General features: G+C 23.5%; 8 protein-coding genes across 8 annotated transcripts; 4 read left to right on the forward strand and 4 right to left on the reverse strand.

Moving 5' to 3' along the window:
* Positions 1-2,689: 2,689 nt before the first annotated feature.
* Positions 2,690-3,625, reverse strand: T551_02264 (uncharacterized protein; the record flags this gene model as incomplete). Its single annotated transcript, XM_018374527.1, has 5 exons — positions 2,690-2,753; positions 2,798-2,866; positions 2,910-3,320; positions 3,363-3,409; positions 3,461-3,625. The coding sequence occupies 5 exons, from the start codon at positions 3,623-3,625 to the stop codon at positions 2,690-2,692; spliced, it is 756 nt and encodes a 251-aa protein (XP_018229099.1).
* Positions 3,626-4,150: 525 nt separating this feature from the next.
* T551_02265 (uncharacterized protein) lies at positions 4,151-4,881 on the forward strand (the record flags this gene model as incomplete). Its single annotated transcript, XM_018374528.1, has 3 exons — positions 4,151-4,237; positions 4,278-4,411; positions 4,455-4,881. The coding sequence occupies 3 exons, from the start codon at positions 4,151-4,153 to the stop codon at positions 4,879-4,881; spliced, it is 648 nt and encodes a 215-aa protein (XP_018229100.1).
* A 1,367-nt stretch (positions 4,882-6,248) lies between these two features.
* On the forward strand, positions 6,249-9,535 carry T551_02266 (uncharacterized protein; the record flags this gene model as incomplete). Its single annotated transcript, XM_018374529.1, has 10 exons — positions 6,249-6,462; positions 6,511-6,570; positions 6,616-6,844; positions 6,889-7,168; positions 7,211-8,260; positions 8,304-8,423; positions 8,468-8,862; positions 8,908-9,208; positions 9,251-9,451; positions 9,494-9,535. The coding sequence occupies 10 exons, from the start codon at positions 6,249-6,251 to the stop codon at positions 9,533-9,535; spliced, it is 2,892 nt and encodes a 963-aa protein (XP_018229101.1).
* Positions 9,536-9,622: 87 nt separating this feature from the next.
* On the reverse strand, positions 9,623-11,198 carry T551_02267 (dolichyl-diphosphooligosaccharide-protein glycotransferase; the record flags this gene model as incomplete). Its single annotated transcript, XM_018374530.1, has 6 exons — positions 9,623-9,751; positions 9,800-10,072; positions 10,120-10,297; positions 10,340-10,817; positions 10,872-10,988; positions 11,036-11,198. The coding sequence occupies 6 exons, from the start codon at positions 11,196-11,198 to the stop codon at positions 9,623-9,625; spliced, it is 1,338 nt and encodes a 445-aa protein (XP_018229102.1).
* Positions 11,199-11,265: 67 nt separating this feature from the next.
* T551_02268 (uncharacterized protein) lies at positions 11,266-12,196 on the forward strand (the record flags this gene model as incomplete). Its single annotated transcript, XM_018374531.1, has 5 exons — positions 11,266-11,407; positions 11,453-11,590; positions 11,634-11,734; positions 11,776-11,930; positions 11,974-12,196. The coding sequence occupies 5 exons, from the start codon at positions 11,266-11,268 to the stop codon at positions 12,194-12,196; spliced, it is 759 nt and encodes a 252-aa protein (XP_018229103.1).
* Positions 12,197-12,236: 40 nt separating this feature from the next.
* T551_02269 (uncharacterized protein) lies at positions 12,237-13,732 on the reverse strand (the record flags this gene model as incomplete). Its single annotated transcript, XM_018374532.1, has 7 exons — positions 12,237-12,287; positions 12,358-12,558; positions 12,600-12,690; positions 12,736-13,075; positions 13,121-13,193; positions 13,238-13,383; positions 13,435-13,732. 7 exons carry the CDS (start codon positions 13,730-13,732, stop codon positions 12,237-12,239), a joined length of 1,200 nt encoding a protein of 399 aa, XP_018229104.1.
* Positions 13,733-13,912: 180 nt separating this feature from the next.
* Positions 13,913-14,491, forward strand: T551_02270 (uncharacterized protein; the record flags this gene model as incomplete). Its single annotated transcript, XM_018374533.1, has 1 exon — positions 13,913-14,491. The coding sequence occupies one exon, from the start codon at positions 13,913-13,915 to the stop codon at positions 14,489-14,491; it is 579 nt and encodes a 192-aa protein (XP_018229105.1).
* A 1,375-nt stretch (positions 14,492-15,866) lies between these two features.
* T551_02271 (uncharacterized protein) lies at positions 15,867-18,698 on the reverse strand (the record flags this gene model as incomplete). The annotated part of the gene is made up of 7 exons (XM_018374534.1): positions 15,867-16,004; positions 16,051-17,222; positions 17,269-17,498; positions 17,546-17,617; positions 17,661-18,059; positions 18,100-18,283; positions 18,326-18,698. 7 exons carry the CDS (start codon positions 18,696-18,698, stop codon positions 15,867-15,869), a joined length of 2,568 nt encoding a protein of 855 aa, XP_018229106.1.
* Positions 18,699-18,804: the final 106 nt, after the last annotated feature.

The following is an 18,804-nucleotide window of genomic DNA, read 5'->3' on the forward strand; positions in this document are numbered from 1 at the left end:
AAGATGTAAAAAAAATAACTTAATATTTTTCGTAATTTTTGATTTTTATTGTTAAAATACTTAAAAAAAATATTTTTTAATTTATTCAAATTACTAACATAAGCATATTTTTTTTATTATAGTATTCAGAAGCTTCATTATTATCTAATAGATGATTTTTATATTTTTAGCTTATTATAATCTTTTCATGGATGATACTCAACATCCAATGTTTACATTGAGATATCAAACATTCTTATTTTGAAAAGATTTGTACAAATTTAACAGTATTATCACTAATTCTTTGCGCTAGCCCGTTTTTGAGTTATATAAATGATCAGTCGGTTTAATAAGTAATTGTTTATTTGTTTATTCTTCTATAATTTTCTTATAATTATTAATTTTAGATCCAAATATAACAATGCAATATATTTTAAATGATATTGCAAAACTATTTGGAAATATTTTGTATGCTATAGAAATTCGTGATCATAATTTATATTGATATCTTTATTTCGGATTTTTATTTTAAGAATATAACATTTTTATTTTAATATTGTTTTATTTTCCATATTTACTTTTTTTTTGCTCTTCTTTTGGAATCTGTATCTTTTAAAACCATTTGATCAGTAAAATATAACAATTATATTTTGTTTTTGTAATTGTTTTTCTGAGCCTTTATTTTAAAAATAGATATATATGAAATATTAGCAAAATATTAAGTATGTTTTTATATTATATTTTTTAGTGATAAAGCTATAAAATATTAATTTTTCAATTTTTTTTTGAAATTTATTTTCTCAAAAAAAGTCTTTTATTGTATCAAAAAGGTGCCTTAAATATAGATATATGATTCCTTTTTTCTTATACCTTTCTATAAGTCTGTTATGATTAAAACTATTGTTACAATTTGAGATATAAACGTAATATTTTTTGAATAATCGAAAATATGCTTTATTTTCTGGATTTTTAAAGACATTTTTAATATTTTGGAAATTTTAGACCTTTTTTTAAACATTTTCTCATATAACTAGATATGAAAATGAAATTAAGATGTCTAAATATAAACATATTATCTTTAATATTAAACTTTATGTAGCTTGAAAACTCTGTCTAAGTACTTTTTTCCAAACATTTTTTCTTAAGGCTTTTAAAAAACTTTATTTACCAAATCACAATACTTATTAGTTAATAATTAGTATATGTTATATTAAATGCTTATTTAAAGGTATGAGAGACTCGTAAAAACATATATTTTTATTTATAATTTTTAATGATTATATGTAACTTACGCTTGATTTTTTGAACAAATAATTTTTAAGACTAAGTTAATAGTTTTGCATTTTTAATTAATTTAACTATTAAACCTGTAGATATATTTTTTACTTCTAGAAATATCTTTCAACCAAAGATGTATATTTTTTATATTTACATTATCTTTCTTTAATTCATTGCAATATTTATTTAGAGATGTTTTGTATCATTATTTTTCTAAACGATTAAAGTCAAAAAAGTATCATCTAAAAATTTTTCTCATTTATATTATGTTAATCCGATTTTTCTAATCTGAAAACATTTAAGTTAAAAAGATAGTAAACAAAGATAGCCTTTTATTCATATTATTGGTTTTGATATTTTTTAAAAAAAGATTTTTTGAACTTTTTGATAAATGTAGATTAAAAATAGTAAGGTATTATTCTTTATGTATTTTATATTCTTAAAAAATATTAGCTTTTAATATTTCTAATATATTTTTGCCAATTTTATTTCATTTAAAATTATATTTGACCTATTTTCTTTTATAGATTCAATATATTTAAGTATAATAATATAAACGATGATTTATTAATTTTTTTTTATTTTTTTAATAAAATTTGCTTTCTATTAAGATAATATTCATTATTAGAGAATATACCAATATATAATTTAATCTTCACAGTATTTATATAACTTATTTAGTTTCTAATATTTAAATATTAATTATATTTTTTATATTACTATAATATATTTTATTTTTGGCAATAAATATTTCTTAAAAGCTTAATATTTATTATAATTTAATTTAAAAATTTAACATTAACAATGAAGAATAGTTTTATTGATATTAGGGTTATTATATTAAATAAGAATTTGAATTGTTATTTTAGTTAAAATAAAAAAGGGGATAGTTTAATTATATTATTCATATATAATAGAAAATAAAACATTTTTAACTTTTTTTATTTTATTTAAATGTAAAATTTTAAAATAATTGATTTTTTTATAATTAACAGTATAATTAAAAGAAAATTTTAAATAATAAGCATGTATTGTAAAAAAATTGATTTTTTATTTAAACAAATATATATTTTTTGTGGTCTTAAAGTGAAATTTATGATATTTTTTAATTTATATTTAATATTTTAATATAATTAATAATCATAAAAAATATAATATTAATACTAATGAGTATTATAATTATTAATGAAACAATATATAATTTCAGAATTTAATATATAAAATAAATTATTCTCTTAGAAAAACTCAAAGCTTACAAATACAAATAATCAGAATTTCAATAAAAAAATCAAAATATTTTCTTAGCAATTTAAATAAAAAAAATAATTAAAAGAAAAAATTAACTAAAAAAAAAAAACAAAAATAAAATATTTTTGTCTAAGAATTTTATCTTAAAACAAAAATATATATAATTCAAAAAAAGAAAAAACAATTATCTGAATTCAAATATAGAAAAAGTCCTATTACCATCATGTTGAAGAGTAAGTTGTTGAAATCTATTTTTAAAATTAGTTTAAAAATACTAAGTAATTTACTTTACTGCTCAGAATTTTTATGGTAATATATCCCTGATATACTTCCTACAGACTGCTGAAAACATATATAATAACTAGAAAAATATTAGATTGTTTAAACATCAAAAAAAATCTTACAAGCCAGCATAACTAATCCCATTAAGAGCCATACTATAATCTGACATTGGCTCGTTGTTATTATCAGAAACTATATGCATTTCTTTCCATCTCATAAAAACATGATCTTTAAACAATTCATATTTATATTTGAATTCCGGCTTTTTAATATTTTTTGCAAATGGTCTAAAAGCTTGAAACCTTATCCAATGCTGAAGATCAATTTTTTCAGTAGACCCCCATTCTGGGTGCTTGGTAATAAAGCCATATTTTGAACCAATAATTTCCCCTTCAAAATATGTCGTCAAAGATGAATTATCTTTGGTTAAGCCTTGAATATGAAGATATCCGCACAAAAATGATTCTTTAGGGTCTACATACTGAAAATCCACTGATACTTCATATAAAGCTCTTCCAGATTGTTGTGTACCTCTAATTATTAATGAGTATTTAAAAAATATAATGTTAATTTACATAAAAGAAGCACCTGAACGTAAAAAAGAGGTATGTAATGTAGACAACTGTAGATTTGTAATTAACTATTATAATGTATAAAAATATAAATATTTTACCCTCATTGTAGATAATTCTTTCTCAAATGATGGCTGAACATATGTTGAGCTTTTCAATGACAATTCTTCTTTTGAAGATTCACTATCCTCTGACTGATACATCAATTGATCTTCTTGGTTTGTAGGCTTAGGTTGATTGCAAATAATATTTGAAAGTACTGGCATTATATTGTCAATATAGTTGAATATTTTTGATAATGATGTTTTTTTTTTAATTATATTGATGTAATAGTCTTAAATATTTCTAAAGAAATTAATAATATTCTATTAAAAAAATATTTTTTCAAAAATACATTTAAAAATTATGAAAAGCTTTCATTAATAAAAATCGTAAAAGTTCTATTTTATTCTCAAAATTAAAAAAATATAAAACAAAAAATAAATTAATTTAAAATATAAATGAAATATTATTAAAAATAAATTATAATAATATTACTATTTTTAAATGAATATTATTACAAGAATATATAATTTTTTTTAAAAAAAACATAGATCAGTAAAATAAAAAAAGTATAATAATATAATTTAAAATTGAAAAAATTAAAAAAGAGGTTAAATTATTGTTGTACATATTGTACATAATGTATATAATTTTATAATTTTTCATAATTTTAAAGCACAAAGTACTTCGAAAAGAAAAATTTTTTAAAAAACAAAAATTAACTTAATATAAAATTGATTCAGAATTCTATGACTAGCAAAAAAAGTACATCAAAACAATCAAAATCACGTTCAACACCAGTTTCTAAGAAAAAAAAGGCAACAGTTTCTATAGATGTAAATCCGTTTATAAGTTATTAAAATTAATATATTTTAGGATTTGAGCCTTCCTAGGACTGCTGTCCTAAAATTAGTAAAAAAAGTAATTCCGGAACATACAAATATTCAAAAAGATGCAGTAACAGCTTTAATGAGAGGATCATCTGTTTTTATCAGCTATCTTTCTTCTACGTTTTTTTTAATAATATTCATTATCACTTTCTAATAACTTTAGTGCATTTGAACTCTCTAAAGTCTCATCAAGAAAAGTAATTCTTCCTTCAGATGTTATAAAAGCAATGGAAAACATTGAATTTGATTCATTTATCCCTAGAATGATAGAGGAACTTAAATGTAATACTTGCCTTTATCTTTTATATACTAATGAATATCTAGTGCATGAAGTAATTGTTAAAGAAAAAAAAAATGCAATGAAATCAGATAAAGATTCACCTACATGTATTGAAGTTAAAGATGAACATATTAGCAAGAAAATGAAAACAGAAGATGGAGCTGAAACAGTTGAAGCTGACATAAATCATGATTATGAGTATTACGATGACACATGTGATGACGAAGGAAGTGAATATAAAGGTGAAGAAGTAGAGAATGAAGAATTAGAAGAATTGATAGTAAGCAATGAGGATCTATTAAATGATTAACATAAATAAATAAATAAAGGTGGTCAGCCCTGTGCTTTAACATTATTAGTCATTAAAGCCTAATATTTGAGAATAAGAGGTAAATTAATAAATAGTAAATTTTAAAAATTAATTTTATTAGTAATTAAAATAAATTACTATATGTATTTTTGAAAGATAATTATACAAGGTTTATAAATAAAAATTATACAAATGTGTTTTATGGTTAATAATTTTAAGATTTCGATTTTTCTAATTTATTTTATAAAAACTAAATTTAGTTCAATTATTAATATTTATGCGTTTAGAATATCTCGGTCTTAGTATTTTAATTATTTCTAGATTAATATTGAACATTTTTTGTATTTTTAAAATATTAATTATAAAACGCAACAAAAATAGTGTAGTAGAATCTATTAACAATTTCTTATATTTATTAACTTATATTTATTAATCTATATATATCAAATATCTCTATGATTATAAATTGTAATTTTTAATGTTTTTTTTTTTTTTTGATTTTTTTTAATTCATTAATTTTTTAATTCATTAAAAATGCATTTTATGTATAATTAATTTTCTTTGTAAACAATATAAGTCGACATAAAAGCAATTGTTACTTTTTCTATTGTTATATTAATTAAAGCTATACTACTCTTTCCTTTTATTTATTGCTAATTTCATAAACAATTTTAAGATAATATCAGATATATTCAAAAATATTCAAAATAATATATCTAACTATATTTTACAAATATAACCAAAAATACAATAATTAAGCCAAAATTATTAATATATAATTTATTAAAAGTTAAATATACAATTACATAAAATACAGAAAATATATATAAAAATATTTTAAATAATCACATATTTAATAATTATGAATATATTTCCTAAAAAAATAATCTAACAAATATAAATTATTTATAACATTAAAAATTTTATTAAATTCTAAATTTAACCATTCATTTTAAAACAATTTTTTATATATTTTAATAAAACATTGAAAAACTAATATATTTAAACTAAATTTAGAAAATAACCAAATAATAAATAAATCAAAATTAAATGAAAATTTTAATTATATAATATCATTTTGATATTTTTTCAAAAGTATATTTTTTAATGTCATTATAAAGAAAAATTTTGTGTAAAATTCAAATTATGATTTATTAAAATATCGATTAATAAATTAAAACTAAAAAAGCAATTATATTAGAGTTCATTATTATTATTATCTTTAATATGCATATATTATTGTCTATTATTGTATAAAATAATGTTAACTCATCAAAATAAAGTTTTTCTGCGAATTTTACGTTTTTAATAGTCAAATATTTCATGAAATTAATAATAATACTAATTTTAATAGATATTTCTATATAATGAGAAAATTAAAATTCTTATATTTATTTATTACTTTTTCTTTGATTCAAGCAATTTTTGAAAATGAAACAATAAGTTTTCATATTCCTTTAATTGGTCTTCCATTGAAGAATTTTATTTTTTTCTATAAACCTATTTCTAAAGATATGTTGATTTATATAGCAACAGAAAAAAATATTCTTGCTGCCATTAATTCTAAAAATGGCAATTTAGGTAATGAATTTTAAAAATTGAAACTATTTTTTCATTTTATATTTTTAGTTTGGAGACAAGAATTTGCAGAAAATGACCCAATTAATATTGTTAAGCCATTGAATTCAAGTAATTTTGTATTTTTTTTAAAACATAGTCTAATTAATATATCAGGAATTATCACTCTTTCTAATTCATCAATTGTTAGAGCATGGAATGCTTTAACTGGTTTTTTGATATGGGAAAAAACATTTTTAAGTCCTTTTCCAATCAATAAATATGATATTAATTTTTTTGAAAACAATACAACCTCAAATAGTGATATTATAATTCTAACTTCAAACATAATATGTTCTTTAAATAGTAATACAGGAGCTCAGATTTGGAATTATAATCAAAAAGCGTAATTTCTTGACATTTTTAGTTTCTAAAAACTTATTTTGGTAGAAAAACGTCTCCATTGTTTTTATCAATATCTAATTCATTTATATATCTTATCGAATCAGTAGTATTATCAAATATTTATTCTTTTTCAGTATCGAAACTAAATGGGAAAACAGGAGACATAATAACATCAAACTATTTATCTTCAATACCAAAACCTGAAGACATTATTTATGTAGGCAGTTTGCCTCTACCTATAATCGCATGGAAAAATTCCAATACTAATAGTTCTATTTATATACATATTTTTGATAGTAATATTACTCATGTCATAAATACAGAAGTATAATTATTACATTCATTTATTTTAAATTAATCTATTTAGTCATCTTTCGATTTTGTTAAATTTTATGTACCCGAATATTCTAACACAACATCGCCGTCTGTTTTACTTCATTTTACCTCTAGTCCTACTAAAAAATCATGGGCAAGTGTTTACTTGTTTAATTCAAGCTCATCTATTTCAAAATTATACGAAATATCATCAGTTTCATCTATGTCACATTTTTTTTCTACAAATTACATGTCTAATACATTTTTCATTCATTCTTTTATCAATAGACTTGGTTTCATAAATATAAATATTTATAGTGATAAAAACAATTCTATTTTAAACACATGGAATATATTTCAAAATCGATCTTATCATTCTTATCTTGAACAAATTGTATCAAAAATTTTGAAAATAACAGACAAATCAGTTATTATAAAGTCAATTATAGTAACACACGATGCGTTAATTTATATGGTAAAAGAATCATCTATTTTATGGACTCGCGATGAATCTTTAGCTTATTCAATTCATGCAGAATTTCTTGAGCTTCCTCAAAAACAAATTGTTTTGTCAAAAAATAGCATAAAAAAAAAGCAAAAATCATTAGTTTCTACTTATATAAATAGAATTATTAGACATATTAGTGAATTAAAAGAAATTCAAAAATATCTATATTTATTTAGAGAAAAAATTATAAAATTTTCTAAAAATACAATAATCATTAAAAAAAATATATCAGGAAAGGATATATTTGGTTTTAGAAAAATTATTATTGTCATAACATCTAAAGGAAAAATATTAGCACTAGACTCTTTTTATTCTGGTACAATTTTATGGTCAAACCAATTGGGAGACGAATTTGATTACAAAGGATTATGGATTGTCAAAAAAAGTAAAACATTAAATGATTCTCCTCCTGTTATTGCTATTCTTGGAATGAATTTTAAAAATATGTATTTCTGGAGAATAAACGGTCTAACAGGAGAAACTCTTAGTCTTAAAAAAGTTAGCAATAATATAAAGAATTCTTTTATTCTAGATCATCATTTAATAAAAAATTTTGATGAAAAAATTATAGTTACAATAACAAATGATAAAAAGGTTAATATCTTTACATTTATTATCTATTATTAATTTCGAAAAGATTATACTTTTATATGATACTTCAAAAAATTTTCCTATATCTGAGCTAAAAAATCTATCTAACGTATATTTTTCTACTAAAAATTCCAACACCTTAGAAGGATATTTTATAAATTTTAAAGTAAAATTATATTTAATAAATTATTATTTTCTAAAACTTATTAGAATTTATATGCTAATACTACATGGACTATTAATTTTCCATCCTCTCAATTTATTATTTCTACTTCATTTAAAAATAAAAACGAAAAAATAGCATCTATAGGACGTGTTCTTGGTGATCGCTCAGTATTATATAAATATTTAAATCCGCATTTGTTAGCAGTTCTAACAGGAGATAAAATGGATTTAAAATTGAATGTTTATCTAATAGATATAGTTAAAGGAATGATATTGTATACTAAGCACTATAACAATGTTGATATTTCAAAAGGTGCAAAAATATTGTTAGCAGAAAATTGGATAGTGTATCAATTTTGGGTTGAAAGCCCTACAAAAGGATATCAAATCGTTACTTCAGAACTATACGAAAGTAAAGAAAAAAATAAAAAAAATAAAGAGTAATTATTTTCTTCATTTTTATTTTTATTTTTTAAGTTTATTAGAACAAATTTAAGTTCAATTAACAACGTCCCTTTACCGTTTGTTATATCTCAAGCATATCTTTATCCACGTAAAATTCAAGCACTAACTACAGTATTAACACGGCATGGAATTACATCACGTGATATTGTTTCTTATGTTGATTCTAATAAAGTTATTATGATTCCTAAAAAACTTCTTGATCCCCGAAGACCAATCTTAATTAATAATAAAATGCCAGCAGAATCAATTGAAGAGGGCCTAATTCCATATCAAGTGAATTTATTTAAGGATTCAGAAATTGTGATTAGTCATAAAAATGAGGTATAGTTATAAAAATTGCATTATTTTTTGTAATTATAGCAGATTTATGGAATCAAGAATATATTATCCAGCTCAACATTATTAGAAAGCACATCAATTATATTAACATATGGTCATGATATTTTTTTTACATATGTTACTCCAAGTAATTCTTTTGATATTCTTAATCCTAATTTTAATAAAATACAATTATTATTAACTATTTTTGCACTTATCGCAGGACTTTTTCTGTTAAGATCAATGGTAAACTACAATTTCATTTAAAGATTTAATCTAATAGAAAAGATAAAAACTAAATTATTAAAAAGACGATGGAAAGTATTGTAAAAAATTTAAAAAATAACATTATGTATTTTATGAAAACATTTCTTTATATACTCTAGATACATTTCCCAATATACATTATTCATTCTATTAGTTTTTTTTTGCAATCTTATTTTGATCTATAGAAAAAAGCCATACAAAACAAAAAAGCAAAAATGCAAATATTGTCGTAGCAACTCCTATATAATAAGGAAAAGCAATAAAAAGATATCGTGGGTACTAATGATATTAGTATTAAGACAAATATCAAAATATATTACTACTAACCTCATCATGTTTATAGTGTCTAATAGTTATAGTAGACCGTTCTTCTATATAAGATAAACCTGGCCTTTTATAGTTTACCTTAAAATGAAAAATTCCATAACGATCAACTAAAGAAACTACAGTAGAATAAACAGAAGAATTCGAAGTTCTAGATGCTTCTTTAAGAGTTGTTCTTATATAAGGATCTAACATAATAAGTTCTAATTGAATGTCTGAAGCAACAAAAGGATTCCATGAATTATTCTTATATTGTGAAAATACGATCTCAAATACCTGCATTTTTCCTTTAAGAATATATATTTTATATAATCATTACATACCACTTTATCTTTTATTTTATAGACATTAGGGGACGTATGCAATGTTTTATTCAAAAGATTATGTTTCATTGAAATAACTTTCAATACACTTTTTTCTTGGAAAAGCCATTGAGTGATCTCTTCAACAAAATAGCGATTCCCAGATTTAACATTTTTTTCAACATATGAATTAAAAAAACTGGAAATATTAGTCTGAATAAAATAAATAAATTCCTTATACGTATTTGAGAACATTTCAATGCTTCCAGCAACTATAATTCGAGCATTATTTCTTGCTTGGAAACCTGTTACAAGAGATACTTGAGTGCCTGCTACACAGGGTTCTTTTACAAAATCATGCTCATCTTTTATGTCATAAGTATACGCTGTTCTTTCAGCCCCAAGAATAGGGACAATAAGCTGATTATTTGTCAATAAGTGGGCAACTCCTCGATAGAGTATTGGCGGTCCCTGAGTAACTTCATCACTCAATACATAGTTGTTTTTCTTGAAATTTTTAACAATAAGTAAAGAATGCTTGTCTGAATCCGATTTATTATATGAAAAATGATCTACAACAACAGTCTTTTCCCTAGCTAAATAAATTCCAAATTCTCCTGTCAAATTACGGATATCTTCTGATATAACAGAGCTTCCAATTAAAACATTCCCTCCCTTGTTAATAAATTCAAGAATTTCTGAATTGGAAAAACCATGTCCTATCCATCTAATCAACCAATATATCTTTCAGGTTTATATAAATATTAATTTACTATTATTTTTCGTTTTTGTCAAAAACAAAATAAGATGATCATACAACCGTTCTTCATACTTAAAAAGAGATATAGTATCTGTTTCCAGCTTTTTAAAAGTTGTCTCATATTTACGATCTTAATATAATTCTTTAGCATTCTTCTTTTATCCAAGTATTACATACTTTTAAAAGAATCAAAAAAAATAGAAAAGTCATTATATGATATATCTGAATTATGGATAATTAATAATCTATTACCTGCTGCTGATCTCCCTGAAACTATTGTAATTCTTAAAATAAATACTAATCCAAGAAACAATTTTAATAATTTATTTAAAGTCTTCATTTTTTTTAAACATTGAAAAATTGAATCGAATTAAAATTTTATCAATTATAAGACAATTAAAAATAAAATGAGTGCTTCAGGTGAATTTAAATATGTTTATCATAAGAAGAAGAAAAGAAAAGAAAAAAAAACACTAGAATGGCTTTTTCTTCAATATGAAATACAAACAGAGGTCTTAATTGCATCAGGCTTTTATTATGTTTCTTCTAGTTTTATTTTTACAAGTTTTTATGGCTTTTATAATTTATATGTAGATATTATTTCTAAATTGATATTTTCAAAAAGATCAATTAGAATATCTCGTTTAGTAATGTTAGGATTAGGAAGTTTTCAAGACAGTTTGCGGAGCATAACTCAACTTTCATTTGGAATCAAAATAGCAGAACGTCTTGGTACTATTTCTGCTAAAATTTTTTTATATTAAGAAAAAAATAGGTCTCAAAGAAAAAATAGAGGCATATGATCCAGTTTTTACTTTTTTGGATTGTCAGCTTTTAAAAAAACTTAATATTAATTTTAATTTACATAATTCATTAGTAAATTCTTTTTATAATAAAAAAAATAATATAATTTTTAGGATTTTCTATACAACGCAGAGCAGCCTGTCATATTTTATATGCCACATTGTCCAATATCATTATACGAATTATTACTTAAAGAAAATTGGTCACCAAAAAAACTTTGTAATATCTTCTTAATAGGAAACAATCTAACAACATACGATTTAACAATGTAATTTGCCTTTATATATATACATATCCTAATCTATTTCAAGAAAAAATACGAAAAAAAAAAAATACCCGTTTGTTTTTAAAGCATGTCGTAAATCCATATTATTATTTGTGAATCAAATGACATTTTTAGCAATGTTCGAATCAATTCCGCTTTCAGAAGATTATGAACAACCAGAAACATTTAATAATCTTGCCTTCCAATGGTGTGAAAGAGATATTGTAAAAAAAATGATCAATTTAAACAATGATGAATGTAAAACATAATCCAATAAAGAACGAGATATATGGCTTAAATACTAAATAATTAATTATATCCTAAATTCCGCTTCTTAGTCATAAATGTCAGTTTCATATTCTATAAATAAAATAAATAAACTATGTAATATGTTTTATTTTTATAAATACCATGGTACTATTTTAAAAACCAATACTGATTTATCATCGCTTCCACTTATAATTGTTTTTCCATCTAAGCTAGAACATATGCATAAAATAGAATCGTGATGCCCAAAACACTGTTTTAAGCATTTTCCAGTCCTTACATCCCATCTCCTGATTGTTCGATCTGTTGAGGCAGTCGTAAGATAAGGCGTATTAGAAACAAAAGAAAGAGAAATAACAGCGCCCTAAAAACATTAAAATAAATAAATAAGAAGACTTTTTCTACATCGTGAATTAAAACGTTCCTTAATTTATAAGTAAAAGTATCATATAATGCTACAGTACCATCAACGCTAGCACATGCTACTATTGGAAGTCTAAATAAAAATTATTTTAAAATTTAATTATTTATGAAGAAATACACATCACAATATGAAATACTTTCAATGCTTTCTTTCTGTTCATTGAGACTTCCTAAAAGAGCACCATTAATAAGACTAATTATTTTTACTTTTCCTGCAACACCACCAACTGCTACTACCGTGCCTTCTTTGTTATATGCTAAACATGTTAACCCACCACAATCAAATCTTGAATCACTTGGTGTCATTTTGTGAATTATTGTTGCATTTTTGGGATCCCATACAATCAATGAACCATCTTCTGATGCTGTAACTATTTTCTTCCCATCAGGAGTAAAAGATCCAGCATTTACTGCCTTTTTGTGAAATTTAAATAACTGCATTACGTCACCAGAAGGAACTATGCACTACTGTAAATACAAAGCAATTTTTTTCTACAAAATACTTTTCCACATCCAAACATTTGCATCATTCGAACCGGAAAGAAGAACATTTCCCCTTGGATGCCATTGAACCCACTATATATTTAATTTAACCCATTTAAAACAGTGCTAGCCCTCACCAAGATTTCATCACCTCCTTCTAAAGTTGTAACAAGTTCTCCGTTATTTTTGTACCTCCAAATCAAAATCAGTCCATCCATACCGCCTGTAGCAACATATTCTCCATCATATGAAAAAGAAGAAACAGTAACAGAATCTGTATGACCTATTAATGTTTATTATTCCTTGTAAAAATACATTAATGTTCATCAATAACCCGATAATTTACAGAGTCTTTCTCTCGTTGAAATACGCCAAATATATGCCACATCATCTCCTCCACCACTCACAATAATATCTTCATCTACTGGATTCATATGCAAGCAATATACACTTTCTTTATGATCATAAAATCCACCTGCACTATCATTTGTTAAATTTTTTTCATCATCCATTTCTATTTCTGTGCTGATTTCACTATAATTATCTGACACTGGAATATCCTCATCCTGATATTCAATTTCTTCCTGGATTTCCTGTAAGAATTCATCTATTATATCATTATTATAAGACATTTTAAACTTTATCTTTTTTAATATTTTTTTGAAGTCGATTCTTTAACATTTTAATCTTTTTTCTAATTAAGATGAAATTAAACAAAAATTTTTATAAAAAATAGTATATATTGTACTTAAATAAAGGATATTATCTAATATATATAGAGTGGTTAATCTTTGGAAAATCAAATTTGATCTATGATTTTAAAGACTTTGGAAAAAAAAGAAAAAAATATTATAAAGTCAAAAAACCTTTTTATACTGTATATTAGAAACAGAATTAGATGTTTTATGAGTGGAACAAAATGTAATAAAGAGATCAAAAAGACAGGACCTAAAGAAAAAGATGAATTGGCAAAGGACAATATTGATAAAGTTCGTGTTCAAAGAAAAAATTTAATATCTACATCTACAATACAATCTGAATGTATTCAATGGCTTACAGATCCAATGAAGGGAGAAAGATTTAAAAAGCTGCAATCTACATCAGGTAGAAATTTTATTTCTGGAAAAGAATATCCATATCCTTCAAATCCAACATTTAAGCCACCAATTCCGTTAAGTCTTAATTTAAGAAAAGACATTGAAAGAAAATGGAAACAAGGAAAAAGTATAAAGGAGATTTCAGAAATGTTTGGAATAAGTTTTATACGTGTAAAAGCAGTGCTTCGTCTTCTCAAAGTTGAATCTAAATGGCATCAAGAAGTAAGTTTTACAGTTTTATTGAGTTTAATTCAGCAAAATTATCATTATTTAATAATATCTAAATATATATGATGATTTTTATACAATCGATTAGTCTTGAAGACAAAATACTGGTTAATTATTAATATCTGAATTTTTTTTTCCAAAAAAAGCAAGTTTTGTATATAATACTAATATATTATTAGGGAAAAGACCTCAACTCATATGCTCAGGTTATACATCATATGCTTGGTTCTACTACAAACCAAACTATTAATGAGCCTGATTTTTTCACTTCTTTTCCCTCTGATACTCAAAAATTTATTACAATACCTGAAAATTCTGAATTTACACCTAAAGATGCGTCAGATCAGTTACAAAAGCCACTTTATTCTGATGTTAAAAAAAAATTAATACAATCTCAATTAAATGATTATAAATATAATGACTCTAATTTCTCTTTGAATAAAAAAATAGAAGTAGAAAATAAACAAGTAATTGAATCAGTTGCAAAAAAAAGTAGATTTGATTTAAAAATTATCGATTCCTATACTGGTGATATTTGGATAAGATCTAAAGAAGGTGTTTTAAGTAAAATAAAACCAAATGATAGTCAAGTAAACTAAAACTAAATCATTATTTTAAAAAAGATTACACATAATTATTATTTAAAACAAATAGTTGTATATTTAAATAACATTTAAAAAAATGTATTACTTTATTTTTCAAAATTTTATCTCATGAATTTATTTTTTATTTTGATGTATTTGAAAGAAAGTAAATGCATTTTTTGCATTATTTTTGTACTATTATTTCACATTCTTAAATGTATAAAGCGTATCTTTAACGATAAATTATTTTAATAAAATTAATTAAATTTTATAATGTTTTCATTTAAATCATTTTGGTCTAATTCTATAAATTATGCTGTTAGTTTCTTTTGATTGTTATAGAGCTCTTTTTTAAAATATATTAACATATTTATTAGAAATGGGCAGCTGAAGAAAGACCTCATCTTTTTTATTCTTTTTGTCTAGGATCTTTAGGTATATAAAATACTATCTATAACTACATTATATTTAAATTTAATAGGCCCAATTATATTTCTTATTGTTCCTCCAATTCGAAAAAGTTTGGGTTATGTTCCTCCTGAACCTATTCCTAAAACTTATCCTTGTAAATTTAATCAATTATATACTTTATACTAACAAAACAATTATAGTACCAAAAAGGAAAAGAGAAATTCTTAAGGGATATGATGATTAAGTAATTTTTTATTCAACATCCATATTTTTAAATATATATAGAATTAATACATATAAATATATTTCCATATTAAAAACATTATTATATAAATACTATTTTAAATACTATTCACCAGATAACCACTTTATATTTTAACAAATTTCCTTTTTAACTTTATTATTAGCTGAATTGTCGAAATAATACTAAATTAAAAAAATATACCTTAAATATTCTTTCCTTTATCTAATTTAGTACAGTGCTTAGATATATATCTCAATAAAACATTATTTTGCCTTTTCTCTTCAAAAGCAGATTGAATATCTTCAAAATTCTCCTCATTTAATAAATCTCTATCAATTTGCTTATAAAAACGTTAAACTTATTTTATATCATAATAATCCATTTACCTTAGGTTTCCGCATCTCTTCTTTCTTTTGAGGTAACAAGGAACAAGAATTGGATGATTTTATACTATTATCTAAGTCTTTTTGGACATCTATGAATTTTTTCACTTCATTAGTTGCACGTATACCATCCATCACTAAAGAATCAAACATATCACGAAGAAAGTTTGATCTAGTATTTGTATTTATTTGAGTGATTGTTAATAAAGAAGAAAATTTAGTAGTAAAAAAATCCTCTAACAATTCATCACTTAATATTACCATTCTAAACTTTGGTAAAGTAATATATAACTCCATTGTTGTATCCAGCGTTAATTCACTAGAAATGTCTAATTTGTTTATACTAGACAAGGTATCTTCATAAGATATATCATCATTTTTCTCTGCATAAGTAAAACAATTTTTTATAAAATTATTAATACTTTTTAAACAAGTATCCTCATGTTCTTTTTGCATAAAAAATAGAAGGCATTCACTCATTTTTAGAACTTCATCTTTTACAATTTTCCCATCATTATCAGTATCATATAATTCAAAAAAATAAGTTATTGAATGCATCAAATCAAGAAATTTAAACTCTGCAATCCCTGATATAACATCTTGAAAATCCAATCCCTCTGATGATAACTTATTCCATTTTGAAAATAAAGACTTCATAAAAATCTCATGAGTATGATCATATTTTTTTAAATTATTTTTCTTAATATATAACCGGTTAGATGTCTTATTATCTTGTGGCCAAGTAGCAATTCCAGATAGAAATCTTTTGAATGAATTATAATCCATACGTGTATTACTGGGCCCTAGACCAATTCTTTTTTGAAGTAGTGCGGAATGAAACCTATCATAAATAATACTAATCTCAGATGGCGTTAAATTCCCTGTATTATGTAAGCTTCGTAGCTGAGTTCTTTTTGCAAATCCTTCAATGTTGTTTAACACTTCATTCTTATATTTTTGACGTTGTTTATTAAGCAATTCAATAGTTACAATATCAAATTCTTTTAATGCACAAACCATTAACTCTTGAAAACGCGTAATGTTTCTATGTTTTAAATTCGATGAATCAGGATATGCTGGTTCATCTAAAGTATGAAAATATTCTTTTAAAATAAAGACCAATGATCCATCATCATCAGCCGCTAAAAGTTTTTCCCCATTTAACCTAAGAACAGCTATTCAAACTTAAGTTAAATTTTTATAAACTAATTTATTATCTACCTAATCCAATCTGAAATAATACCTTAGGTCCCTCAAGAAAAAAACAATCTAAGATACGAAGTGCAAAAATCAAAGGCACACAATTTATATATAGTGAAAGAAACCAAGGTAAACTAATTAAACTAAGTTGAACATCTGACTTTAAAAAGTGCTCCCATAAAATTGGCATAGTTTTTTCTAACAGAGATTCAAAAACACGCTGATCTAGCAATACTCCGTACATAGTTGTACTACAAAATCATCAAAAATAATTAATATAAATTTGATAGACAATTACCTATAGTACCCTGGTAATAAATTATCACAAAGTGTATTTAATAACCAATAAGCTTGCTCTTCAGTGGTATAACTAATAAAAATTAATATGTATTCCTGAATATTAAAAAATATACATTAAAAATGTTGCAACAATAATATTCATTGCCTGACAATATCCAAGTTCAGGATTTTTCCAAGAATATGCAGTAAGAACTCTGCGAAGAGCATCCTTCCCTTCATCTGTTTGATAAGCAGGATATTCGGGAAGACTCCTATTCAAATCTTTTTCTATTTCTTCCATACTAATATTCGTTTGTCCTTGATGTTGCATTTGAAGTTTTTCATATTCATTAATATGAAGCCACCTCATTAACATACTTCCAGAACATAATTCCCATATTTCTCCTCTAAGCCTATTCGGCAGACCAATTTGAATAAGTTTGTAGAAATCAGGAAAACGTATAAGAGTTAAATTTCTACCATATAATTGGAAATATTCTCTCCAAAGACGTACTTTACTCGAATCATGAAGCCTAATATTATTAATTAAATACTTATGCATAATAAAATTACTTTTTATAATCTCCAGGATAGCCAAAATTAGGATTTGATCCAAGTCCAGTAGGTAGTGAAGAATATTTATGCATCTTTTTATTCATAAGCATATATTCAGAAAAACACGACAAGAGAAACGGTTTAAGAATTTTTATAAGAATAGAACTTGACTCCAAACTCTGTTTAAAGCAATTGCAAAATACTTTAACAATAAGTTAAAATAAAAAGAAAAATCAGAACTAACATTCACAATTATGATAAGGCCCTTCAAGAGAAAGAACAAACTTCATCATGTGCCATGTGAAAATAGAAAAAACAAATAAATAGCCCTTTGTTTTGACCCTTTCAACTTTACGTATTGTAGAAAAAGGTAAAGCAAAACTGCATGCTTTTTTAGTATTGCTCATAAAACAAAGACAAGATGTTGATATATATACAGATCCTTGATATTTTTTTTCAGTTAATCCAAAAAAAAACGTGACTTCTGCTGGTAATTCATACTTTAACTGCTCTGTTTCAGGCAACCGGAACATGTTTCTAAACTTTGCATTTTGAGAATACGGTGAATCTACCATCAAAAGACTTGCTTTACGCTTTATTACTCCAATAGCTTTCATTGCAACACACGGTCTTATTCTTAATTTTTAAAATCTCAAATTTACTCTTTTTTATCAGTTAAAACACGCTGTTTAGAATTAAGCTTTAAGAGCCAAGCTGATTTAT

Source organism: Pneumocystis jirovecii (assembly GCF_001477535.1).
Source record: "Pneumocystis jirovecii RU7 chromosome Unknown supercont1.10, whole genome shotgun sequence".
Lineage (NCBI taxonomy): Eukaryota > Fungi > Ascomycota > Pneumocystomycetes > Pneumocystales > Pneumocystaceae > Pneumocystis > Pneumocystis jirovecii.